Source organism: Nipponia nippon, unplaced genomic scaffold (assembly GCF_047370975.1).
Source record: "Nipponia nippon isolate SJK-2023a ecotype South Korea unplaced genomic scaffold, ASM4737097v1 scaffold_6, whole genome shotgun sequence".
NCBI lineage: Eukaryota > Metazoa > Chordata > Aves > Pelecaniformes > Threskiornithidae > Nipponia > Nipponia nippon.
Genome location: NW_028262380.1, coordinates 81,027,855 through 81,053,507, shown reverse-complemented (window position 1 = coordinate 81,053,507; position 25,653 = coordinate 81,027,855). Strand labels below are relative to the sequence as shown.

At 72.4% G+C, this 25,653-nt stretch overlaps 1 protein-coding gene and 3 long non-coding RNA genes across 5 annotated transcripts; all 4 read left to right on the top strand.

The window, feature by feature from the left end:
- On the top strand, positions 1 to 2,169 carry LOC148051614 (uncharacterized). The gene is made up of 4 exons (XR_015699698.1): positions 1 to 390; positions 609 to 699; positions 969 to 1,186; positions 1,711 to 2,169. It is a non-coding gene; the product is annotated as an uncharacterized LOC148051614 (long non-coding RNA).
- A 4,170-nt stretch (positions 2,170 to 6,339) lies between these two features.
- LOC148051613 (uncharacterized) lies at positions 6,340 to 8,443 on the top strand. Of its 2 annotated transcripts, XR_015699700.1 has the most exons (4): positions 6,340 to 6,724; positions 6,943 to 7,033; positions 7,303 to 7,520; positions 8,045 to 8,443. It is a non-coding gene; the product is annotated as an uncharacterized LOC148051613 (long non-coding RNA). The 2 variants fall into 2 exon arrangements; XR_015699699.1 differs by having other exon boundaries at positions 6,341 to 6,724; positions 7,303 to 8,443.
- Positions 8,444 to 10,576: 2,133 nt separating this feature from the next.
- On the top strand, positions 10,577 to 14,548 carry LOC148051612 (uncharacterized). The gene is made up of 5 exons (XM_087737875.1): positions 10,577 to 10,658; positions 11,686 to 12,904; positions 13,123 to 13,213; positions 13,483 to 13,700; positions 14,225 to 14,548. The coding sequence occupies exons 1-2, from the start codon at positions 10,577 to 10,579 to the stop codon at positions 12,756 to 12,758; spliced, it is 1,155 nt and encodes a 384-aa protein (XP_087594001.1). The 3' UTR covers positions 12,759 to 12,904; positions 13,123 to 13,213; positions 13,483 to 13,700; positions 14,225 to 14,548.
- A 3,957-nt stretch (positions 14,549 to 18,505) lies between these two features.
- On the top strand, positions 18,506 to 20,890 carry LOC148051611 (uncharacterized). Its single transcript, XR_015699722.1, has 4 exons — positions 18,506 to 19,252; positions 19,471 to 19,561; positions 19,825 to 20,042; positions 20,567 to 20,890. It is a non-coding gene; the product is annotated as an uncharacterized LOC148051611 (long non-coding RNA).
- Positions 20,891 to 25,653: the final 4,763 nt, after the last annotated feature.

Here is a 25,653-nt window from a genome sequence, read left to right as displayed (position 1 = left end):
GGGCGCCGCAGTTCCGGCACCGCCGCCGGGCAGCGCGAGGCGGCGGCGGCAGCGGGGTCCCGGCTCCGCTCCCGGCTCCCGCGGTCCCGGGCGGCTTCGCAGCCTCGGGATGGGGCCGGGTAACGGAAACCGGGGGGAAACGGGGGCAAACCGGGGCGAAACTGGGCGGAGCGGGGCCGTTGCCTCCCTTCTGCCCCCCCCGCTGCCGGGCTCCGGGGCGGGGGCCCCGGCCGCTGCCCGGTAGGGGCTGCCTGAAGCTCCGCTCCGATCCGCGCCCGGCCCGCGAGCAGCTGCCGGGGAAGGAGAGCGCCGGTGCCGCCTCTGCCGGAGCCGGGGGACGAGCGAGGAGCGGGGCCCGAGGCTCCCGGCGGGGAGGCCGTGCCCGGTGAGGTGAGTGCCCCGGGGCGGCGGCCGAGCGGGGCGCTGGGCTCCCGGGGCCGGCGGGGCGGCCGGGGCACGGGGAGGGCGGGGGCCGCTGCCCGAAGCCCCGGCTCCGGGCCGGGCAGAGCCGCCCGTGCCCGGGGGCCGCGGGGCAGCAGCGCCGGGGCTCGCTGGGCCGGGCCCTGCCGTGCCGCCGGCAGCCCCGGCTGCCCCACGGCTCTCCCCAGGCAGGGACCGACGGACACGGACGGGCGCGGACGGAGGAGCCCCGGCCCGGAGCCGCCGCGGGTGCGGGGCCCCGGTAGAAGCCGCCTCCAGGTCGGTCGCTTGGGCCCCCGGGTGTTTGGGCCCCGCTCCGCTCCCGGGTCCCGTTTGCTCGGGCCCCTCTGCTCCTGCTCCTGCTCCTGCTCCAGCTCCGCTGGCGGCTTCACCTTGGCCCCGGCTCCTTTTGCCGCTGCCCCCCCGCCTGCGGGCCCAGCCCGCGTCAGCCCCGCTTCAGCCGGGGCTCCCGTCTGTTTCTGCGCCGCTTTCTCTGCTCTGGTTTCAGGCCCAGCTCACGCACGGCTCCCGTTGGGCTTTGCCTCCAGGTCCAGCTCAAGGACGGACGGCTCCAGTCTCTTTCTGCTCTGCTTTCGGCTCCAGCTCGTGGTCGGCTCCAGCTCGTTCCTGCTCCCAGCTCGTTCCAGATTCCAGTTGGTTTCAGCTCCTCCGGCCCCAGCTTCTCCATTCCAGCTTGTGCTTGGTAAAACGATCTTGGCTCCGGGCAAGACGCTGCTGCGACTGCGCAGCTCCAGCTCGGCTCCAGGTCAGTTGTTTGGGGTCCAGCTCGGTTTGGGCTCCTGTTTGCTTTGGTTTGGTTGGTTTGTTGGTTGGGGCTCCCCTTTGTGTTAGGCCCGGCTCCAGTTCAGTTTTGGCTCATGGACGGCTCCAGCCTATCTGCAGCTTCAGGCTGGCCGTTTCTGCTCCAGTTTGTTTTCAGCTCCAGCTCATTTGCACCTCAGCTCATTTCTTTCTGCCCCTGGTCATTTCAGGGCCAGCTCATGCACGGCTCCCGTTCCTTTCTGTACCAGTTGGTTTCTGCTCTGGTTTCAGGTCCAGCTCCTTTGCAGCTCCATTTCATTGCGACTCCAGCGCATGGACGGCTCTGGACAGTTTCAGCTCCAGTGCGTTTCAGGCTGGAGCTGTCCGTGAGCTGGACCTGTTTGCAGCTTCAGGTTCCTCGTTTCTGCCCCAGTTCATCTGCGCCTTCAGGTCCAGCTCACGGACGGCTCCAGTTCATTTGTGGTTCCTGTTTGTTTCTGTACCAGTTTGTTTCTGCTCTGGTTCCAGGTCCAGCTTGTGGACAGCTCCAGCTCATTTGTGGACCCAGTTCATGGATGGCTCTGGGAAGTTTCAGCTCCAGTTCAGCTGTGGTTCCGGCTCATGGACGGCTCCAGCTCGTTCCAGACTCCAGTTGGGTTTCATCTCCTCTGGCTTATTTGCGGCTCCTGTCCCAGTCCAGTCTCATCTCCAGTTGGTCTTGGGCTCCAGTTCCAGTTGGTTCCAGCACCAGCTCCTCTCCAGCCCATTGGGGCTTGTGCTTGTTAATGCGATCTTGGCTTTGGACCAGGTCGTAAATCAATCACTGTCAGCACTTGCATATGGATAATAAATGTCATAACTGTACGCCCAGTGTCTGGTTGTTGGTCAGTCCCCGCGCCGGGGGTGGTACACGCCTCGAATAAAGGCTGGACGTGGGCAGAGGGGGTGTGAAAAGCGCTTTTCGCCCCAGAGACTATCTCAGACGTTTAATTCGGCCTGGTGCATGCCAGCCTCCCGCGCTTCGGGGACCACCGCGACCGGACCCCCGCCTCCGGCAGGGGCCCACGCACCGCGACCGGACCCCCACCTCCGGTGGGGGCCCACGCACCCTGCGCGCCCCCCAGCGCCCGCCCGCCGCCCCCCCGGCCCCAGCCCCAGCCCCGGGTTTGGCCCCAGAAACAGCCGACGGGGGCTGCGTTTCTGGGCCCAAACCCCCAGGCCTCTGCCCCAGCCCCGCGCAGGCAGCACCGGGGCTCCCCCCCGGCCCCCAGACCCCCGGCTCCGCAGCCCCGCGCCCCCAGCCCCGCGTGTGGTGTCAGGGAGCCCGGCAGCCCCGGCGGGCTCGGGCCGTGCTTGGGAACTGGCCGGGGGGACCCGCGGGCGGGCCCGGCCCCGGGGGGCCGCGTCTGCATCGGGCGACCACGACGACGACGACGACGACGGGGGGGGCGCCGGGCTCCGGCCCTCCGGGCTTTATTCCCCGGCGCCCCGACAAACGCGGCTGCTCCGCGGAGCCGCCGCCAGCGCGGCCGCCGCCGCCGCCCCGAGAAACCCCGGCCCCGAGAAACCCCGCTCCCCCGACGCCCCTTCCCCGCTGCTCGGCCGCGGCTCCGCCGCTCCCGGCCCCGGCCTCACGGGCCCCGGCTCCCCCGGCCCCGGCCGGGCCCTGCGGCTCCCGCGGGCCGAGCCCCCCGCGCCTCACCTGGCCCCGCCGGGGGAGCCCGGCCCGGCCGCTGCCGCCCCGGGGCCGCGGGCGGCGCCACCGGGGGGGAACGAGAAAAGGGGGCGCGCGGCCGCCGCCGGGGCTCAAATCTGCTCGGCCCCGCCCCGCGCACGCGCCCCGGCCACCGCCCGCCCCCGCACCTGGCACAGGCCACGCCCCCTCGGCCGCCGCACCTGACACAGGCCACGCCCCCTCATTACAGACCACGCCCCCTCCTCATCCGCACCTGGGCCTAGCCCCGCCCCCTCGTTACAGACCACGCCCTCTTGTCCGCCGCACCTGGCACAGGCCCCGCCCCGCGCACGCGCCTACTCCGCCGCCGCCTGACGGGCGCCGGCACCGACCGCGGCGGACGCCGGTAGCGGGGCGGGGGCGTCGGGCGGGGCCCCTCGCTCGGGACGCGGACGGAGCCGGGCGCGGCGCGGGGGCTTCTCCGGGCCGGTGAGGCAGGGACCGGGCCTGGGCCTCGCGGGTGCGCGGAGCCGGGGCCCTGCCGCTGCCCCTGGCCGCTGCCCACCTCTCCGCGGACGGGCGGGCGCGGTGCGGGGCCCGGGGCCGGAGGACCGCGGCAGCGCCTTGGGCCCGGCCTCTCCCGAGCCTCCGGAGCCCCGAGCCCGGCCCCACGGGCCCCGTCCCGGCGCCGGGGCGGGAGGAGCCGCGCTCCGGGGCCGGGAGCTGCCCCGGGCCGGCAGCGGACACCGGCGGCCCAAGTCCCGCTTTCTCGCCCCGCTCTCGCCGGGGCTCTGCCGGGGGCACGGAGGAGGCGCCGGCGGCTCCGCGCAGAGCCCGAACGGAGGCCGGGAACTGCCGGGGCTCGCCCGGCACCGGCTGCCCGGGCACGGCCGCACCGGGCGCCCGAGCCCCTCAGCGCCGGCCGGGAGCGGCCCGGGGAGGGCAAGGGGCGGCCCGGCTCCAGCCCCCGACACGGGGACGGATCCTAGCCCCGGGCCGGGCCCCAAAGCCCCCGCGCCGGCTCTGAGCCCAGCAACGCCGGGCTTGGGCTCTGCTTCCCAAGCACCAAAACACCGGGCTTGGGCTCTGGGCCTGGGCCCCGAACCCGGCCCCAGGAGCCGGCTTCCCAGCCCCAAAACGCACCACGGACTGAGTGCCTGGGCCCCAAAACGCAGGACTTGGTCTCGCTTCTCAACACCTTCAAGGACGGCCCCGCGGAGCCTGCTTTCACACTCCACAAATGCAGGACTTGGTCTCAAACCCCAAAGGGCCTGAGTGAGGCTGCTCTGAAGCCCCACAAGCACAAGACTCTGCTTTTAGGCCCCCCCCAATGGCCACATGAGCCTGGTGCTGAGCCCCCCCAGTGGCCACAGGAGCCTGGTGCTGAGCCCCAAAGGCAGGGCTGGGTCTCTGGGAGAAGGTGCCCAGCTCACCTCACCCCAGCCGCCTGCTCCTCACCCCCAAACCCCACCGCTGCCTCTCTCTTTTCCCAAAGTCAAGGGATTCAGGGTTGTGCCCCCCCCAAGGCTGCGTCCAAGCCTGGAAAACACAGGACTTGGGCTCACTTTCAGGCCCCGGGACCCCGGTTCCAAGTCTGGAAAACGCAGGACTTAGTCTCCATTTCAAGCCCTGGGCCCCCAGTTCCATGTCTGGAAAATGCAGGACTTGGACTCCGTTTCAGGCCCCGGTTCCCTGTGAGCCAGGGTTGTGTCCCCCCCACGGCTGTGTCCAAGCCTGGAAAACACAGGACTTGGGCTCCCGGAGCCTGAAACTGAGCCTGGTTCCAAGTCTGGAAAACGCAGGACTTAGTCTCCGTTTCAAGCCCTGGGCCCCCAGTTCCATGTCTGGAAAATGCAGGACTTGGACTCCGTTTCAGGCCCCGGTTCCCTGTGAGCCAGGGTTGTGCCCCCCCACGGCTGTGTCCAAGCCTGGAAAACACAGGACTTGGGCTCCCGGAGCCTGAAACTGAGCCTGGTTCCAAGTCTGAAAACACAGGACTTGGTCTCAGTTCTGGGCCCCATGAGCCTGGTTCCAAGTCTGGAAAACGCAGGACTTGGTCTCCGTTTCAAGCCCTGGGCCCCCAGTTCCATGTCTGGAAAATGCAGGACTTGGACTCTGTTTCAGGCCCCGGTTCCCTGTGAGCCAGGGGTGGGTGCCCCCCAAGCCTGGGAAACGCAGGACTTTTAGGCTCCCACAGCCTGAAATTGAGACTGGTTCCATGTCTGGAAAACGCAGGACTTCTGGTCTCAGCTTCAGGCCCCGGGACCCCGTTTCCAAGCCTGGGAAACGCAGGACTTGGTCTCCGTTTCAGGCCCCGGTTCCCCGCCCTCAGGACACTCGACTCAGTCTCTCTTTCTGAGCCCCCACCGCAGGACTCGCTCTCCATTGCCAACCCCCAAACCCACCCACCCCCCGGTTGCCAGGCCGGCAAATGCAGGGCTCGGGCTCTGCTTTCGAGCCCCGACGCCGCGGGACCGGGTGTCTGGTGCGGAGCCGCTCGAGGAGCTCGCAAGTCCCAAACCGCAGGGCTCGGCCTCCCTCTCCGAGCCCTCAGCGCCCGGACTGCGGGGCTTCGAGCCCTTGTGCCCGGCTCTCACCACACGACTCGGTCCCTCAGCCCCGGCTGAGCCCGGCTCCGAGCTGCCCGGGCCCCGGCTCCGCACCCCCAGCAGCCCCTTCCCCTTCGCAGCCCCGAGATCGCTCCCCACCGGCCCGGCTCCCGCTGCGGGGAAACCCACGAGCGGGCCCGGTTCCGAGACCCAGACCCGGCCCCGAGCCGGGGGCCGCCTCCCCGGGCCCCGCTGCCCCCAGCCCCGCGTGTGGCGTCAGGGAGCCCGGCAGCCCCGGCGGGCTCGGGCCGTGCTTGGGAACTGGCCGGGGGGACCCGCGGGCGGGCCCGGCCCCGGGGGGCCGCGTCTCGATCGGGCGACCACGACGACGACGACGGGGGGGGCGCCGGGCTCCGGCCCTCCGGGCTTTATTCCCCGGCGCCCCGACAAACGCGGCTGCTCCGCGGAGCCGCCGCCAGCGCGGCCGCCGCCGCCGCCCCGAGAAACCCCGCTCCCCCGACGCCCCTTCCCCGCTGCTCGGCCGCGGCTCCGCCGCTCCCGGCCCCGGCCTCACGGGCCCCGGCTCCGCCGCTCCCGGCTCCCCCGGCCCCGGCCGGGCCCTGCGGCTCCCGCGGGCCGAGCCCCCCGCGCCTCACCTGGCCCCGCCGGAGGAACCGGGCCGGGACCGACCTCAAAGACAGCGGCGGGGAAAAAAAATGGCGGCCGACGGCGGCCGACGGGGCTCAAATCTGCCCGGCCCCGCCCCGCGCACGCGCCTTCCGACCCCGCCCCACATGCGCCCCGCCCCCGCAGCCGCCCCCGCAGTCACGTGGCTCGGCGGCCGCACGTGCGCCGCGGCCCCGGAGGCTTCAAAACCCCCGCGCTGCCGCCAGGGGGCGCCGCAGTTCCGACACCGCCGCGGGGCAGCGCGGAGGCGGCGGCGGCGGCGGCGGCGGCGGCGGCGGCGGCGGCGGCAGCAGCGGGGTCCCGGCTCCGCTCCCGGCTCCCGCGGTCCTGGGCGGCTTCGCAGCCTCGGGATGGGGCCGGGTAACGGAAACCGGAGGGAAACGGGGGCAAACCGGGGCGAAACTGGGCGGAGCGGGGCCGTTCCCTCCCTTCTGCCCCCCCCGCTGCCGGGCTCCGGGGCGGGGGCCCCGGCCGCTGCCCGGTAGGGGCTGCCTGAAGCTCCGCTCCGATCCGCGCCCGGCCCGCGAGCAGCTGCCGGGGAAGGAGAGCGCCGGTGCCGCCTCTGCCGGAGCCGGGGGACGAGCGAGGAGCGGGGCCCGAGGCTCCCGGCGGGGAGGCCGTGCCCGGTGAGGTGAGTGCCCCGGGGCGGCGGCCGAGCGGGGCGCTGGGCTCCCGGGGCCGGCGGGGCGGCCGGGGCACGGGGAGGGCGGGGGCCGCTGCCCGAAGCCCCGGCTCCGGGCCGGGCAGAGCCGCCCGTGCCCGGGGGCCGCGGGGCAGCAGCGCCGGGGCTCGCTGGGCCGGGCCCTGCCGTGCCGCCGGCAGCCCCGGCTGCCCCACGGCTCTCCCCAGGCAGGGACCGACGGACACGGACGGGCGCGGACGGAGGAGCCCCGGCCCGGAGCCGCCGCGGGTGCGGGGCCCCGGTAGAAGCCGCCTCCAGGTCGGTCGCTTGGGCCCCCGGGTGTTTGGGCCCCGCTCCGCTCCCGGGTCCCGTTTGCTCGGGCCCCTCTGCTCCTGCTCCTGCTCCTGCTCCAGCTCCGCTGGCGGCTTCACCTTGGCCCCGGCTCCTTTTGCCGCTGCCCCCCCGCCTGCGGGCCCAGCCCGCGTCAGCCCCGCTTCAGCCGGGGCTCCCGTCTGTTTCTGCGCCGCTTTCTCTGCTCTGGTTTCAGGCCCAGCTCACGCACGGCTCCCGTTGGGCTTTGCCTCCAGGTCCAGCTCAAGGACGGACGGCTCCAGTCTCTTTCTGCTCTGCTTTCGGCTCCAGCTCGTGGTCGGCTCCAGCTCGTTCCTGCTCCCAGCTCGTTCCAGATTCCAGTTGGTTTCAGCTCCTCCGGCCCCAGCTTCTCCATTCCAGCTTGTGCTTGTTAAAACGATCTTGGCTCCGGGCAAGACGCTGCTGCGACTGCGCGGCTCCAGCTCGGCTCCAGGTCAGTTGTTTGGGGTCCAGCTCGGTTTGGGCTCCTGTTTGCTTTGGTTTGGTTGGTTTGTTGGTTGGGGCTCCCCTTTGTGTTAGGCCCGGCTCCAGTTCAGTTTTGGCTCATGGACGGCTCCAGCCTATCTGCAGCTTCAGGCTGGCCGTTTCTGCTCCAGTTTGTTTTCAGCTCCAGCTCATTTGCACCTCAGCTCATTTCTTTCTGCCCCTGGTCATTTCAGGGCCAGCTCATGCACGGCTCCCGTTCCTTTCTGTACCAGTTGGTTTCTGCTCTGGTTTCAGGTCCAGCTCCTTTGCAGCTCCATTTCATTGCGACTCCAGCGCATGGACGGCTCTGGACAGTTTCAGCTCCAGTGCGTTTCAGGCTGGAGCTGTCCGTGAGCTGGACCTGTTTGCAGCTTCAGGTTCCTCGTTTCTGCCCCAGTTCATCTGCGCCTTCAGGTCCAGCTCACGGACGGCTCCAGTTCATTTGTGGTTCCTGTTTGTTTCTGTACCAGTTTGTTTCTGCTCTGGTTCCAGGTCCAGCTTGTGGACGGCTCCAGCTCATTTGTGGATCCAGTTCATGGATGGCTCTGGGAAGTTTCAGCTCCAGTTCAGCTGTGGTTCCGGCTCAAGGACGGCTCCAGCTCGTTCCAGACTCCAGTTGGTCTCAGCTCCAGTTCGGTTTCATCTCCTCTGGCTTATTTGCGGCTCCTGTCCCAGTCCAGTCTCATCTCCAGTTGGTCTTGGGCTCCAGTTCCAGTTGGTTCCAGCACCAGCTCCTCTCCAGCCCCTTGGGGCTTGTGCTTGTTAATGCGATCTTGGCTTTGGACCAGGTCGTAAATCAATCACTGTCAGCACTTGCATATGGATAATAAATGTCATAACTGTACGCCCAGTGTCTGGTTGTTGGTCAGTCCCCGCGCCGGGGGTGGTACACGCCTCGAATAAAGGCTGGACGTGGGCAGAGGGGGTGTGAAAAGCGCTTTTCGCCCCAGAGACTATCTCAGACGTTTAATTCGGCCTGGTGCATGCCAGCCTCCCGCGCTTCGGGGACCACCGCGACCGGACCCCCGCCTCCGGCAGGGGCCCACGCACCGCGACCGGACCCCCACCTCCGGTGGGGGCCCACGCACCCTGCCTGCCCCCCAGCGCCCGCCCGCCTCCCCCCCGGCCCCAGCCCCAGCCCCGGGTTTGGCCCCAGAAACAGCCGACGGGGGCTGCGTTTCTGGGCCCAAACCCCCAGGCCTCTGCCCCAGCCCCGCGCAGGCAGCACCGGGGCTCCCCCCCGGCCCCCAGACCCCCGGCTCCGCAGCCCCGCGCCCCCAGCCCCGCGTATGGTGTCAGGGAGCCCGGCAGCCCCGGCGGGCTCGGGCCGTGCTTGGGAACTGGCCGGGGGGACCCGCGGGCGGGCCCGGCCCCGGGGGGCCGCGTCTCGATCGGGCGACCACGACGACGACGACGGGGGGCGCCGGGCTCCGGCCCTCCGGGCTTTATTCCCCGGCGCCCCGACAAACGCGGCTGCTCCGCGGAGCCGCCGCCAGCGCGGCCGCCACCGCCGCCCCGAGAAACCCCGGCCCCGAGAAACCCCGCTCCCCCGACGCCCCTTCCCCGCTGCTCGGCCGCGGCTCCGCCGCTCTCGGCTCCGCCGCTCCCGGCCCCGGCCTCACGGGCCCCGGCTCCCCCGGCCCCGGCCGGGCCCTGCGGCTCCCGCGGGCCGAGCCCCCCGCGCCTCACCTGGCCCCGCCGGGGGAGCCCGGCCCGGCCGCTGCCGCCCCGGGGCCGCGGGCGGCGCCACCGGGGGGGAACGAGAAAAGGGGGCGCGCGGCCGCCGCCGGGGCTCAAATCTGCTCGGCCCCGCCCCGCGCACGCGCCCCGGCCACCGCCCGCCCCCGCACCTGGCACAGACCACGCCCCCTCATTACAGACCACGCCCCCTCCTCATCCGCACCTGGGCCTAGCCCCGCCCCCTCGTTACAGACCACGCCCTCTTGTCCGCCGCACCTGGCACAGGCCCCGCCCCGCGCACGCGCGCTCAGGCCCCGCCCCGCGCACGCGCCTACTCCGCCGCCGCCTGACGGGCGCCGGCACCGACCGCGGCGGACGCCGGTAGCGGGGCGGGGGCGCCGGGCGGGGCCCCTCGCTCGGGACGCGGGGACGGGGACGGAGCCGGGCGCGGCGCGGGGGCTTCTCCGGGCCGGTGTGGAGCCGAGCCCGGGGCCGGTGAGGCCGGGACCGGGACCGGGCCTCGCGGGTGCGCGGAGCCGGGGCCCTGCCGCTGCCCACCTCTCCGCGGACGGGCGGGCGCGGTGCGGGGCCCGGGGCCCGGGGCCGGAGGACCGCGGCAGCGCCTTGGGCCCGGCCTCTCCCGAGCCCGGCCCCACGGGCCCCGTCCCGGCGCCGGGGAGGGAGGAGCCGCGCTCCGGGGCCGGGAGCTGCCCCGGGCCGGCAGCGGACACCGGCGGCCCAAGTCCCGCCTTCTCGCCCCGCTCTCGCCGGGGCTCTGCCGGGGGCACGGAGGAGGCGCCGGCGGCTCCGCGCAGAGCCCGAACGGAGGCCGGGAACCGCCGGGGCTCGCCCGGCACCGGCTGCCCGGGCACGGCCGCACCGGGCGCCCGAGCCCCCTCAGCGCCGGCCGGGAGCGGCCCGGGGAGGGCAAGGGGCGGCCCGGCTCCCCAAGCGGCGGCGCCGGCTCCAGCCCCCGACACGGGGACGGATCCTAGCCCCGGGCCGGGCCCCAAAGCCCCCGCGCCGGCTCTGAGCCCAGCAACGCCGGGCTTGGGCTCTGCTTCCCAAGCACCGAAACACCGGGCTTGGGCTCTGGGCCTGGGCCCCGAACCCGGCCCCAGGAGCCGGCTTCCCAGCCCCAAAACGCACCACGGACTGAGTGCCTGGGCCCCAAAACGCAGGACTTGGTCTCGCTTCTCAACACCTTCAAGGACGGCCCCGCGGAGCCTGCTTTCACGCTCCACAAACGCAGGACTTGGTCTCAAACCCCAAAGGGCCTGAGTGAGGCTGCTCTGAAGCCCCACAAGCACAAGACTCTGCTTTTAGGCCCCCCCCAATGGCCACATGAGCCTGGTGCTGAACCCCCCCAGTGGCCACAGGAGCCTGGTGCTGAGCCCCAAAGGCAGGGCTGGGTCTCTGGGGGAAGGTGCCCAGCTCACCTCACCCCAGCCGCCTGCTCCTCACCCCCAAACCCCACCGCTGCCTCTCTCTTTTCCCAAAGTCAAGGGATTCAGGGTTGTGCCCCCCCCAAGGCTGCGTCCAAGCCTGGAAAACACAGGACTTGGGCTCACTTTCAGGCCCCGGGACCCCGGTTCCAAGTCTGGAAAACGCAGGACTTAGTCTCCGTTTCAAGCCCTGGGCCCCCAGTTCCATGTCTGGAAAATGCAGGACTTGGACTCCGTTTCAGGCCCCGGTTCCCTGTGAGCCAGGGTTGTGTCCCCCCCACGGCTGTGTCCAAGCCTGGAAAACACAGGACTTGGGCTCCCGGAGCCTGAAACTGAGCCTGGTTCCAAGTCTGAAAACACAGGACTTGGTCTCAGTTCTGGGCCCCATGAGCCTGGTTCCAAGTCTGGAAAACGCAGGACTTGGTCTCCGTTTCAAGCCCTGGGCCCCCAGTTCCATGTCTGGAAAATGCAGGACTTGGACTCTGTTTCAGGCCCCGGTTCCCTGTGAGCCAGGGTTGTGTCCCCCCCAAGCCTGGGAAACGCAGGACTTTTAGGCTCCCACAGCCTGAAATTGAGACTGGTTCCATGTCTGGAAAACGCAGGACTTCTGGTCTCAGCTTCAGGCCCCGGGACCCCGTTTCCAAGCCTGGGAAACGCAGGACTTGGTCTCCGTTTCAGGCCCCGGTTCCCCGCCCTCAGGACACTCGACTCAGTCTCTCTTTCTGAGCCCCCACCGCAGGACTCGCTCTCCATTGCCAACCCCCAAACCCACCCACCCCCCCGGTTGCCAGGCCGGCAAATGCAGGGCTCGGGCTCTGCTTTCGAGCCCCGACGCCGCGGGACCGGGTGTCTGGTGCGGAGCCGCTCGAGGAGCTCGCAAGTCCCAAACCGCAGGGCTCGGCCTCCCTCTCCGAGCCCTCAGCGCCCGGACTGCGGGGCTTCGAGCCCTTGTGCCCGGCTCTCACCACACGACTCGGTCCCTCAGCCCCGGCTGAGCCCGGCTCCGAGCTGCCCGGGCCCCGGCTCCGCACCCCCAGCAGCCCCTTCCCCTTCGCAGCCCCGAGATCGCTCCCCACCGGCCCGGCTCCCGCTGCGGGGAAACCCACGAGCGGGCCCGGTTCCGAGACCCAGACCCGGCCCCGAGCCGGGGGCCGCCTCCCCGGGCCCCGCTGCCCCCAGCCCCGCGTGTGGCGTCAGGGAGCCCGGCAGCCCCGGCGGGCTCGGGCCGTGCTTGGGAACTGGCCGGGGGGACCCGCGGGCGGGCCCGGCCCCGGGGGGCCGCGTCTCGATCGGGCGACCACGACGACGACGACGGGGGGGGCGCCGGGCTCCGGCCCTCCGGGCTTTATTCCCCGGCGCCCCGACAAACGCGGCTGCTCCGCGGAGCCGCCGCCAGCGCGGCCGCCGCCGTCGCCCCGAGAAACCCCGCTCCCCCGCCGCCCCTTCCCCGCTGCTCGGCCGCGGCTCCGCCGCTCCCGGCCCCGGCCTCACGGGCCCCGGCTCCGCCGCTCCCGGCTCCCCCGGCCCCGGCCGGGCCCTGCGGCTCCCGCGGGCCGAGCCCCCCGCGCCTCACCTGGCCCCGCCGGAGGAACCGGGCCGGGACCGACCTCAAAGACAGCGGCGGGGAAAAAAAAATGGCGGCCGACGGCGGCCGACGGGGCTCAAATCTGCCCGGCCCCGCCCCGCGCACGCGCCTTCCGACCCCGCCCCACATGCGCCCCGCCCCCGCAGCCGCCCCCGCAGTCACGTGGCTCGGCGGCCGCACGTGCGCCGCGGCCCCGGAGGCTTCAAAACCCCCGCGCGGCCGCCAGGGGGCGCCGCAGTTCCGACACCGCCGCGGGGCAGCGCGGAGGCGGCGGCGGCGGCGGCGGCGGCGGCGGCAGCGGCAGCGGGGTCCCGGCTCCGCTCCCGGCTCCCGCGGTCCCGGGCGGTTTCGCAGCCTCGGGATGGGGCCGGGTATCGGAAACCGGGGGGAAACGGGGGCAAACCGGGGCGAAACTGGGCGGAGCGGGGCCGTTCCCTCCCTTCTGCCCCCCCCGCTGCCGGGCTCCGGGGCGGGGGCCCCGGCCGCTGCCCGGTAGGGGCTGCCTGAAGCTCCGCTCCGATCCGCGCCCGGCCCGCGAGCAGCTGCCGGGGAAGGAGAGCGCCGGTGCCGCCTCTGCCGGAGCCGGGGGACGAGCGAGGAGCGGGGCCCGAGGCTCCCGGCGGGGAGGCCGTGCCCGGTGAGGTGAGTGCCCCGGGGCGGCGGCCGAGCGGGGCGCTGGGCTCCCGGGGCCGGCGGGGCGGCCGGGGCACGGGGAGGGCGGGGGCCGCTGCCCGAAGCCCCGGCTCCGGGCCGGGCAGAGCCGCCCGTGCCCGGGGGCCGCGGGGCAGCAGCGCCGGGGCTCGCTGGGCCGGGCCCTGCCGTGCCGCCGGCAGCCCCGGCTGCCCCACGGCTCTCCCCAGGCAGGGACCGACGGACACGGACGGGCGCGGACGGAGGAGCCCCGGCCCGGAGCCGCCGCGGGTGCGGGGCCCCGGTAGAAGCCGCCTCCAGGTCGGTCGCTTGGGCCCCCGGGTGTTTGGGCCCCGCTCCGCTCCCGGGTCCCGTTTGCTCGGGCCCCTCTGCTCCTGCTCCTGCTCCTGCTCCAGCTCCGCTGGCGGCTTCACCTTGGCCCCGGCTCCTTTTGCCGCTGCCCCCCCGCCTGCGGGCCCAGCCCGCGTCAGCCCCGCTTCAGCCGGGGCTCCCGTCTGTTTCTGCGCCGCTTTCTCTGCTCTGGTTTCAGGCCCAGCTCACGCACGGCTCCCGTTGGGCTTTGCCTCCAGGTCCAGCTCAAGGACGGACGGCTCCAGTCTCTTTCTGCTCTGCTTTCGGCTCCAGCTCGTGGTCGGCTCCAGCTCGTTCCTGCTCCCAGCTCGTTCCAGATTCCAGTTGGTTTCAGCTCCTCCGGCCCCAGCTTCTCCATTCCAGCTTGTGCTTGGTAAAACGATCTTGGCTCCGGGCAAGACGCTGCTGCGACTGCGCGGCTCCAGCTCGGCTCCAGGTCAGTTGTTTGGGGTCCAGCTCGGTTTGGGCTCCTGTTTGCTTTGGTTTGGTTGGTTTGTTGGTTGGGGCTCCCCTTTGTGTTAGGCCCGGCTCCAGTTCAGTTTTGGCTCATGGACGGCTCCAGCCTATCTGCAGCTTCAGGCTGGCCGTTTCTGCTCCAGTTTGTTTTCAGCTCCAGCTCATTTGCACCTCAGCTCATTTCTTTCTGCCCCTGGTCATTTCAGGGCCAGCTCATGCACGGCTCCCGTTCCTTTCTGTACCAGTTGGTTTCTGCTCTGGTTTCAGGTCCAGCTCCTTTGCAGCTCCATTTCATTGCGACTCCAGCGCATGGACGGCTCTGGACAGTTTCAGCTCCAGTTCGTTTCAGGCTGGAGCTGTCCGTGAGCTGGACCTGTTTGCAGCTTCAGGTTCCTCGTTTCTGCCCCAGTTCATCTGCGCCTTCAGGTCCAGCTCACGGACGGCTCCAGTTCATTTGTGGTTCCTGTTTGTTTCTGTACCAGTTTGTTTCTGCTCTGGTTCCAGGTCCAGCTTGTGGACGGCTCCAGCTTATTTGTGGACCCAGTTCATGGATGGCTCTGGGAAGTTTCAGCTCCAGTTCAGCTGTGGTTCCGGCTCATGGACGGCTCCAGCTCGTTCCAGACTCCAGTTGGGTTTCATCTCCTCTGGCTTATTTGCGGCTCCTGTCCCAGTCCAGTCGGTCTTGGGCTCCAGTTCCAGTTGGTTCCAGCACCAGCTCCTCTCCAGCCCATTGGGGCTTGTGCTTGTTAATGCGATCTTGGCTTTGGACCAGGTCGTAAATCAATCACTGTCAGCACTTGCATATGAATAATAAATGTCATAACTGTACGCCCAGTGTCTGGTTGTTGGTCAGTCCCCGCTCCGGGGGTGGTACACGCCTCGAATAAAGGCTGGACGTGGGCAGAGGGGGTGTGAAAAGCGCTTTTCGCCCCAGAGACTATCTCAGACGTTTAATTCAGCCTGGTGCATGCCAGCCTCCCGCGCTTCGGGGACCACCGCGACCGGACCCCCGCCTCCGGCAGGGGCCCACGCACTGCGACCGGACCCCCACCTCCGGTGGGGGCCCACGCACCCTGCCTGCCCCCCAGCGCCCGCCCGCCTCCCCCCCGGCCCCAGCCCCAGCCCCGGGTTTGGCCCCAGAAACAGCCGACGGGGGCTGCGTTTCTGGGCCCAAACCCCCAGGCCTCTGCCCCAGCCCCGCGCAGGCAGCACCGGGGCTCCCCCCCGGCCCCCAGACCCCCGGCTCCGCAGCCCCGCACCCCCAGCCCCGCGTGTGGTGTCAGGGAGCCCGGCAGCCCCGGCGGGCTCGGGCCGTGCTTGGGAACTGGCCGGGGGGACCCGCGGGCGGGCCCGGCCCCGGGGGGCCGCGTCTGCATCGGGCGACGACAGCGACGACGACGACGGGGGGCGCCGGGCTCCGGCCCTCCGGGCTTTATTCCCCGGCGCCCCGACAAACGCGGCTGCTCCGCGGAGCCGCCGCCAGCGCGGCCGCCGCCGCCGCCCCGAGAAACCCCGGCCCCGAGAAACCCCGCTCCCCCGACGCCCCTTCCCCGCTGCTCGGCCGCGGCTCCGCCGCTCTCGGCTCCGCCGCTCCCGGCCCCGGCCTCACGGGCCCCGGCTCCCCCGGCCCCGGCCGGGCCCTGCGGCTCCCGCGGGCCGAGCCCCCCGCGCCTCACCTGGCCCCGCCGGGGGAGCCCGGCCCGGCCGCTGCCGCCCCGGGGCCGCGGGCGGCGCCACCGGGGGGGAACGAGAAAAGGGGGCGCGCGGCCGCCGCCGGGGCTCAAATCTGCTCGGCCCCGCCCCGCGCACGCGCCCCGGCCACCGCCCGCCCCCGCACCTGGCACAGGCCACGCCCCCTCGGCCGCCGCACCTGGCACAGGCCACGCCCCCTCCTCATCCGCACCTGGGCCTAGCCCCGCCCCCTCGTTACAGACCACGCCCTCTTGTCCGCCGCACCTGGCACAGGCCCCGCCCCGCGCACGCGCGCTCAGGCCCCGCCCCGCGCACGCGCCTACTCCGCCGCCGCCTGACGGGCGCCGGCACCGACCGCGGCGGACGCCGGTAGCGGGGCGGGGGCGCCGGGCGGGGCCCCTCGCTCGGGACGCGGGGACGGGGACGGAGCCGGGCGCGGCGCGGGGGCTTCTCCGGGCCGGTGTGGAGCCGAGCCCGGGGCCGGTGAGGCCGGGACCGGGACCGGGCCTCGCGGGTGCGCGGAGCCGGGGCCCTGCCGCTGCCCACCTCTCCGCGGGCGGGCGGGCGCGGTGCGGGGCCCGGGGCCCGGGGCCGGAGGACCGCGGCAGCGCCTTGGGCCCGGCCTCTCCCGAGCCCGGCCCCACGGGCCCCGTCCCGGCGCCGGGGCGGGAGGAGCCGCGCTCCGGGGCCGGGAGCTGCCCCGGGCCGGCAGCGGACACCGGCGGCCCAAGTCCCGCCTTCTCGCCCCGCTCTCGCCGGGGCTCTGCCGGAGGCACGGAGGAGGCGCCGGCGGCTCCGCGCAGAGCCCGAACGGAGGCCGGGAACCGCCGGGGCTCGCCCGGCACCGGCTGCCCGGGCACGGCCGCACCGGGCGCCCGAGCCCCTCAGCGCCGGCCGGGAGCGGCCCGGGGAGGGCAAGGGGCGGCGCGGCTCCCCAAGCGGCGGGGCCGGCTCCAGCCCCCGACACGGGGACGGATCCTAGCCCCGGGCCGGGCCCCAAAGCCCCCGCGCCGGCTCTGAGCCCAGCAACGCCGGGCTTGGGCTCTGCTTCCCAAGCACCAAAACACCGGGCTTGGGCTCTGGGCCTGGGCCCCGAACCCGGCCCCAGGAGCCGGCTTCCCAGCCCCAAAACGCACCACGGACTGAGTGCCTGGGCCCCAAAACGCAGGACTTGGTCTCGCTTCTCAACACCTTCAAGGACGGCCCCGCGGAGCCTGCTTTCACGCTCCACAAACGCAGGACTTGGTCTCAAACCCCAAAGGGCCTGAGTGAGGCTGCTCTGAAGCCCCACAAGCACAAGACTCTGCTTTTAGGCCCCCCCCAATGGCCACATGAGCCTGGTGCTGAGCCCCCCCAGTGGCCACAGGAGCCTGGTGCTGAGCCCCAAAGGCAGGGCTGGGTCTCTGGGGGAAGGTGCCCAGCTCACCTCACCCCAGCCGCCTGCTCCTCACCCCCAAACCCCACCGCTGCCTCTCTCTTTTCCCAAAGTCAAGGGATTCAGGGTTGTGCCCCCCCCAAGGCTGCGTCCAAGCCTGGAAAACACAGGACTTGGGCTCACTTTCAGGCCCCGGGACCCCGGTTCCAAGTCTGGAAAACGCAGGACTTAGTCTCCGTTTCAAGCCCTGGGCCCCCAGTTCCATGTCTGGAAAATGCAGGACTTGGACTCCGTTTCAGGCCCCGGTTCCCTGTGAGCCAGGGTTGTGTCCCCCCCACGGCTGTGTCCAAGCCTGGAAAACACAGGACTTGGGCTCCCGGAGCCTGAAACTGAGCCTGGTTCCAAGTCTGGAAAACGCAGGACTTAGTCTCCGTTTCAAGCCCTGGGCCCCCAGTTCCATGTCTGGAAAATGCAGGACTTGGACTCCGTTTCAGGCCCCGGTTCCCTGTGAGCCAGGGTTGTGCCCCCCCACGGCTGTGTCCAAGCCTGGAAAACACAGGACTTGGGCTCCCGGAGCCTGAAACTGAGCCTGGTTCCAAGTCTGAAAACACAGGACTTGGTCTCAGTTCTGGGCCCCATGAGCCTGGTTCCAAGTCTGGAAAACGCAGGACTTGGTCTCCGTTTCAAGCCCTGGGCCCCCAGTTCCATGTCTGGAAAATGCAGGACTTGGACTCTGTTTCAGGCCCCGGTTCCCTGTGAGCCAGGGTTGTGTCCCCCCCAAGCCTGGGAAACGCAGGACTTTTAGGCTCCCACAGCCTGAAATTGAGACTGGTTCCATGTCTGGAAAACGCAGGACTTCTGGTCTCAGCTTCAGGCCCCGGGACCCCGTTTCCAAGCCTGGGAAACGCAGGACTTGGTCTCCGTTTCAGGCCCCGGTTCCCCGCCCTCAGGACACTCGACTCAGTCTCTCTTTCTGAGCCCCCACCGCAGGACTCGCTCTCCATTGCCAACCCCCAAACCCACCCACCCCCCCGGTTGCCAGGCCGGCAAATGCAGGGCTCGGGCTCTGCTTTCGAGCCCCGACGCCGCGGGACCGGGTGTCTGGTGCGGAGCCGCTCGAGGAGCTCGCAAGTCCCAAACCGCAGGGCTCGGCCTCCCTCTCCGAGCCCTCAGCGCCCGGACTGCGGGGCTTCGAGCCCTTGTGCCCGGCTCTCACCACACGACTCGGTCCCTCAGCCCCGGCTGAGCCCGGCTCCGAGCTGCCCGGGCCCCGGCTCCGCACCCCCAGCAGCCCCTTCCCCTTCGCAGCCCCGAGATCGCTCCCCACCGGCCCGGCTCCCGCTGCGGGGAAACCCACGAGCGGGCCCGGTTCCGAGACCCAGACCCGGCCCCGAGCCGGGGGCCGCCTCCCCGGGCCCCGCTGCCCCCAGCCCCGCGTGTGGCGTCAGGGAGCCCGGCAGCCCCGGCGGGCTCGGGCCGTGCTTGGGAACTGGCCGGGGGACCCGCGGGCGGGCCCGGCCCCGGGGGGCCGCGTCTCGATCGGGCGACCACGACGACGACGACGGGGGCGCCGGGCTCCGGCCCTCCGGGCTTTATTCCCCGGCGCCCCGACAAACGCGGCTGCTCCGCGGAGCCGCCGCCAGCGCGGCCGCCGCCGTCGCCCCGAGAAACCCCGCTCCCCCGCCGCCCCTTCCCCGCTGCTCGGCCGCGGCTCCGCCGCTCCCGGCCCCGGCCTCACGGGCCCCGGCTCCGCCGCTCCCGGCTCCCCCGGCCCCGGCCGGGCCCTGCGGCTCCCGCGGGCCGAGCCCCCCGCGCCTCACCTGGCCCCGCCGGAGGAACCGGGCCGGGACCGACCTCAAAGACAGCGGCGGGGAAAAAAAAATGGCGGCCGACGGCGGCCGACGGGGCTCAAATCTGCCCGGCCCCGCCCCGCGCACGCGCCTTCCGACCCCGCCCCACATGCGCCCCGCCCCCGCAGCCGCCCCCGCAGTCACGTGGCTCGGCGGCCGCACGTGCGCCGCGGCCCCGGAGGCTTCAAAACCCCCGCGCGGCCGCCAGGGGGCGCCGCAGTTCCGACACCGCCGCGGGGCAGCGCGGCGGCGGCGGCGGCGGCGGCAGCGGCGGCAGCGGGGTCCCGGCTCCGCTCCCGGCTCCCGCGGTCCCGGGCGGTTTCGCAGCCTCGGGATGGGGCCGGGTATCGGAAACCGGGGGGAAACGGGGGCAAACCGGGGCGAAACTGGGCGGAGCGGGGCCGTTCCCTCCCTTCTGCCCCCCCCGCTGCCGGGCTCCGGGGCGGGGGCCCCGGCCGCTGCCCGGTAGGGGCTGCCTGAAGCTCCGCTCCGATCCGCGCCCGGCCCGCGAGCAGCTGCCGGGGAAGGAGAGCGCCGGTGCCGCCTCTGCCGGAGCCGGGGGACGAGCGAGGAGCGGGGCCCGAGGCTCCCGGCGGGGAGGCCGTGCCCGGTGAGGTGAGTGCCCCGGGGCGGCGGCCGAGCGGGGCGCTGGGCTCCCGGGGCCGGCGGGGCGGCCGGGGCACGGGGAGGGCGGGGGCCGCTGCCCGAAGCCCCGGCTCCGGGCCGGGCAGAGCCGCCCGTGCCCGGGGGCCGCGGGGCAGCAGCGCCGGGGCTCGCTGGGCCGGGCCCTGCCGTGCCGCCGGCAGCCCCGGCTGCCCCACGGCTCTCCCCAGGCAGGGACCGACGGACACGGACGGGCGCGGACGGAGGAGCCCCGGCCCGGAGCCGCCGCGGGTGCGGGGCCCCGGTAGAAGCCGCCTCCAGGTCGGTCGCTTGGGCCCCCGGGTGTTTGGGCCCCGCTCCGCTCCCGGGTCCCGTTTGCTCGGGCCCCTCTGCTCCTGCTCCTGCTCCAGCTCCGCTGGCGGCTTCACCTTGGCCCCGGCTCCTTTTGCCGCTGCCCCCCCGCCTGCGGGCCCAGCCCGCGTCAGCCCCGCTTCAGCCGGGGCTCCCGTCTGTTTCTGCGCCGCTTTCTCTGCTCTGGTTTCAGGCCCAGCTCACGCACGGCTCCCGTTGGGCTTTGCCTCCAGGTCCAGCTCAAGGACGGACGGCTCCAGTCTCTTTCTGCTCTGCTTTCGGCTCCAGCTCGTGGTCGGCTCCAGCTCGTTCCTGCTCCCAGCTCGTTCCAGATTCCAGTTGGTTTCAGCTCCTCCGGCCCCAGCTTCTCCATTCCAGCTTGTGCTTGGTAAAACGATCTTGGCTCCGGGCAAGACGCTGCTGCGACTGCGCGGCTCCAGCTCGGCTCCAGGTCAGTTGTTTGGGGTCCAGCTCGGTTTGGGCTCCTGTTTGCTTTGGTTTGGTTGGTTTGTTGGTTGGGGCTCCCCTTTGTGTTAGGCCCGGCTCCAGTTCAGTTTTGGCTCATGGACGGCTCCAGCCTATCTGCAGCTTCAGGCTGGCCGTTTCTGCTCCAGTTTGTTTTCAGCTCCAGCTCATTTGCACCTCAGCTCATTTCTTTCTGCCCCTGGTCATTTCAGGGCCAGCTCATGCACGGCTCCCGTTCCTTTCTGTACCAGTTGGTTTCTGCTCTGGTTTCAGGTCCAGCTCCTTTGCAGCTCCATTTCATTGCGACTCCAGCGCACGGACGGCTCTGGACAGTTTCAGCTCCAGTTCGTTTCAGGCTGGAGCTGTCCGTGAGCTGGACCTGTTTGCAGCTTCAGGTTCCTCGTTTCTGCCCCAGTTCATCTGCGCCTTCAGGTCCAGCTCACGGACGGCTCCAGTTCATTTGTGGTTCCTGTTTGTTTCTGTACCAGTTTGTTTCTGCTCTGGTTCCAGGTCCAGCTTGTGGACGGCTCCAGCTTATTTGTGGACCCAGTTCATGGATGGCTCTGGGAAGTTTCAGCTCCAGTTCAGCTGTGGTTCCGGCTCATGGACGGCTCCAGCTCGTTCCAGACTCCAGTTGGGTTTCATCTCCTCTGGCTTATTTGCGGCTCCTGTCCCAGTCCAGTCGGTCTTGGGCTCCAGTTCCAGTTGGTTCCAGCACCAGCTCCTCTCCAGCCCATTGGGGCTTGTGCTTGTTAATGCGATCTTGGCTTTGGACCAGGTCGTAAATCAATCACTGTCAGCACTTGCATATGAATAATAAATGTCATAACTGTACGCCCAGTGTCTGGTTGTTGGTCAGTCCCCGCGCCGGGGGTGGTACACGCCTCGAATAAAGGCTGGACGTGGGCAGAGGGGGTGTGAAAAGCGCTTTTCGCCCCAGAGACTATCTCAGACGTTTAATTCAGCCTGGTGCATGCCAGCCTCCCGCGCTTCGGGGACCACCGCGACCGGACCCCCGCCTCCGGCAGGGGCCCACGCACTGCGACCGGACCCCCACCTCCGGTGGGGGCCCACGCACCCTGCCTGCCCCCCAGCGCCCGCCCGCCTCCCCCCCGGCCCCAGCCCCAGCCCCGGGTTTGGCCCCAGAAACAGCCGACGGGGGCTGCGTTTCTGGGCCCAAACCCCCAGGCCTCTGCCCCAGCCCCGCGCAGGCAGCACCGGGGCTCCCCCCCGGCCCCCAGACCCCCGGCTCCGCAGCCCCGCACCCCCAGCCCCGCGTGTGGTGTCAGGGAGCCCGGCAGCCCCGGCGGGCTCGGGCCGTGCTTGGGAACTGGCCGGGGGGACCCGCGGGCGGGCCCGGCCCCGGGGGGCCGCGTCTGCATCGGGCGACGACAGCGACGACGACGACGGGGGGCGCCGGGCTCCGGCCCTCCGGGCTTTATTCCCCGGCGCCCCGACAAACGCGGCTGCTCCGCGGAGCCGCCGCCAGCGCGGCCGCCGCCGCCGCCCCGAGAAACCCCGGCCCCGAGAAACCCCGCTCCCCCGACGCCCCTTCCCCGCTGCTCGGCCGCGGCTCCGCCGCTCTCGGCTCCGCCGCTCCCGGCCCCGGCCTCACGGGCCCCGGCTCCCCCGGCCCCGGCCGGGCCCTGCGGCTCCCGCGGGCCGAGCCCCCCGCGCCTCACCTGGCCCCGCCGGGGGAGCCCGGCCCGGCCGCTGCCGCCCCGGGGCCGCGGGCGGCGCCACCGGGGGGGAACGAGAAAAGGGGGCGCGCGGCCGCCGCCGGGGCTCAAATCTGCTCGGCCCCGCCCCGCGCACGCGCCCCGGCCACCGCCCGCCCCCGCACCTGGCACAGGCCACGCCCCCTCGGCCGCCGCACCTGGCACAGGCCACGCCCCCTCCTCATCCGCACCTGGGCCTAGCCCCGCCCCCTCGTTACAGACCACGCCCTCTTGTCCGCCGCACCTGGCACAGGCCCCGCCCCGCGCACGCGCGCTCAGGCCCCGCCCCGCGCACGCGCCTACTCCGCCGCCGCCTGACGGGCGCCGGCACCGACCGCGGCGGACGCCGGTAGCGGGGCGGGGGCGCCGGGCGGGGCCCCTCGCTCGGGACGCGGGGACGGGGACGGAGCCGGGCGCGGCGCGGGGGCTTCTCCGGGCCGGTGTGGAGCCGAGCCCGGGGCCGGTGAGGCCGGGACCGGGACCGGGCCTCGCGGGTGCGCGGAGCCGGGGCCCTGCCGCTGCCCACCTCTCCGCGGGCGGGCGGGCGCGGTGCGGGGCCCGGGGCCCGGGGCCGGAGGACCGCGGCAGCGCCTTGGGCCCGGCCTCTCCCGAGCCCGGCCCCACGGGCCCCGTCCCGGCGCCGGGGCGGGAGGAGCCGCGCTCCGGGGCCGGGAGCTGCCCCGGGCCGGCAGCGGACACCGGCGGCCCAAGTCCCGCCTTCTCGCCCCGCTCTCGCCGGGGCTCTGCCGGAGGCACGGAGGAGGCGCCGGCGGCTCCGCGCAGAGCCCGAACGGAGGCCGGGAACCGCCGGGGCTCGCCCGGCACCGGCTGCCCGGGCACGGCCGCACCGGGCGCCCGAGCCCCTCAGCGCCGGCCGGGAGCGGCCCGGGGAGGGCAAGGGGCGGCGCGGCTCCCCAAGCGGCGGGGCCGGCTCCAGCCCCCGACACGGGGACGGATCCTAGCCCCGGGCCGGGCCCCAAAGCCCCCGCGCCGGCTCTGAGCCCAGCAACGCCGGGCTTGGGCTCTGCTTCCCAAGCACCAAAACACCGGGCTTGGGCTCTGGGCCTGGGCCCCGAACCCGGCCCCAGGAGCCGGCTTCCCAGCCCCAAAACGCACCACGGACTGAGTGCCTGGGCCCCAAAACGCAGGACTTGGTCTCGCTTCTCAACACCTTCAAGGACGGCCCCGCGGAGCCTGCTTTCACGCTCCACAAACGCAGGACTTGGTCTCAAACCCCAAAGGGCCTGAGTGAGGCTGCTCTGAAGCCCCACAAGCACAAGACTCTGCTTTTAGGCCCCCCCCAATGGCCACATGAGCCTGGTGCTGAGCCCCCCAGTGGCCACAGGAGCCTGGTGCTGAGCCCCAAAGGCAGGGCTGGGTCTCTGGGGGAAGGTGCCCAGCTCACCTCACCCCAGCCGCCTGCTCCTCACCCCCAAACCCCACCGCTGCCTCTCTCTTTTCCCAAAGTCAAGGGATTCAGGGTTGTGCCCCCCCAAGGCTGCGTCCAAGCCTGGAAAACACAGGACTTGGGCTCACTTTCAGGCCCCGGGACCCCGGTTCCAAGTCTGGAAAACGCAGGACTTAGTCTCCGTTTCAAGCCCTGGGCCCCCAGTTCCATGTCTGGAAAATGCAGGACTTGGACTCCGTTTCAGGCCCCGGTTCCCTGTGAGCCAGGGTTGTGTCCCCCCCACGGCTGTGTCCAAGCCTGGAAAACACAGGACTTGGGCTCCCGGAGCCTGAAACTGAGCCTGGTTCCAAGTCTGAAAACACAGGACTTGGTCTCAGTTCTGGGCCCCATGAGCCTGGTTCCAAGTCTGGAAAACGCAGGACTTGGTCTCCGTTTCAAGCCCTGGGCCCCCAGTTCCATGTCTGGAAAATGCAGGACTTGGACTCTGTTTTAGGCCCCGGTTCCCTGTGAGCCAGGGTTGTGTCCCCCCCAAGCCTGGGAAACGCAGGACTTTTAGGCTCCCACAGCCTGAAATTGAGACTGGTTCCATGTCTGGAAAACGCAGGACTTCTGGTCTCAGCTTCAGGCCCCGGGACCCCGTTTCCAAGCCTGGGAAACGCAGGACTTGGTCTCCGTTTCAGGCCCCGGTTCCCCGCCCTCAGGACACTCGACTCAGTCTCTCTTTCTGAGCCCCCACCGCAGGACTCGCTCTCCATTGCCAACCCCCAAACCCACCCACCCCCCCGGTTGCCAGGCCGGCAAATGCAGGGCTCGGGCTCTGCTTTCGAGCCCCGACGCCGCGGGACCGGGTGTCTGGTGCGGAGCCGCTCGAGGAGCTCGCAAGTCCCAAACCGCAGGGCTCGGCCTCCCTCTCCGAGCCCTCAGCGCCCGGACTGCGGGGCTTCGAGCCCTTGTGCCCGGCTCTCACCACACGACTCGGTCCCTCAGCCCCGGCTGAGCCCGGCTCCGAGCTGCCCGGGCCCCGGCTCCGCACCCCCAGCAGCCCCTTCCCCTTCGCAGCCCCGAGATCGCTCCCCACCGGCCCGGCTCCCGCTGCGGGGAAACCCACGAGCGGGCCCGGTTCCGAGACCCAGACCCGGCCCCGAGCCGGGGGCCGCCTCCCCGGGCCCCGCTGCCCCCAGCCCCGCGTGTGGCGTCAGGGAGCCCGGCAGCCCCGGCGGGCTCGGGCCGTGCTTGGGAACTGGCCGGGGGGACCCGCGGGCGGGCCCGGCCCCGGGGGGCCGCGTCTCGATCGGGCGACCACGACGACGACGACGGGGGGGGCGCCGGGCTCCGGCCCTCCGGGCTTTATTCCCCGGCGCCCCGACAAACGCGGCTGCTCCGCGGAGCCGCCGCCAGCGCGGCCGCCGCCGCCGCCCTCCCGTCTCCGCCCCCAGAAATCCCGGGGACGCGGCCCCTCCGCCGCTGCTCGGCCTCAACCCCGGCCTCACAGGCCCCAACTGCGGCCCCCGGCCGGGCCCCGCGGCTCCCGCGGGCCGAGCCCCCCGCGCCTCACCTGGCCCCGCCGGGGGAGCCGAGCCGGGCCGGGACCGACCTGCGCTACCTCAGGGCCCGCAGCGGTGCCAACGGCGGAAAGAAAAATGGCGGCCGACGGCGGCCGGGAAGGGCCAAACCCCCGACGCCCCGCCCCGCGCACGCGCCCTGCGGCCTCGCCCCGCCCGGGGGAGGGGGCTGAGCGGGGGCGGGCCCTGCCGGCGGGGCGGAGCGTGGTCCGGCGGCGGGGGCGGGGCAGGAGGGCGGGGCGTCCCGTCGGCCGCGGGGTCCCAGCGCCCGACCGTCCTCCGGTGGCACCGAGGCCGCGGCGGGCAAACCCCGGTTGCGGGGGGGGGGGCACCGACGCGGCCGCTCGCTCCGCCCCGCTCAGGCGGCCCCGGGTGAGGGCGACGGCGGGAGAGAACCGGCGCGGAGGCACCGCGGCGGGCACCCTCCCACGCCCCATCCCCCGGGGGTTCACTGTGCCCGGGGACCGAGACCCCCCGGTGGCGGGAGGAGACCCGGGGCTCGGCCCCCGTCCGTCCTCCGTCAAGCTCGGCTCACCGCCCCCCGGCCCTCCCGGGGCTTCTGGTTCTCCCCGAGAAGGCAGGGCGGGCCGGGCATCTCCCCCCCCCCCGGGGTCCCCGCTCCAGAGCATCCCTGCCCGGGCTGCGCCGGGCCGGGGTCCCGCTCTCCCCAGCTCCCCTCGGGGTGCGGTGCGGGGCGGGGGGGCGGTTTCGGTCCCTTCCAGCTCTCAAGCCGGCATCCCCGGAGCTAGGACAGCACAACATTGAAGCCAGTACGGACCAGAGCCCCCCGGCTACCCCCGGTGCCCCTCCTCCCGTCACCCCTCCCACCCTGGTCCCGATCCCGGTCCCCTTCGGTTCCCCCCACCGTCCCTCTGCTTTTTTGCCCCATTTTCTCCAAAAAAGGAGGCT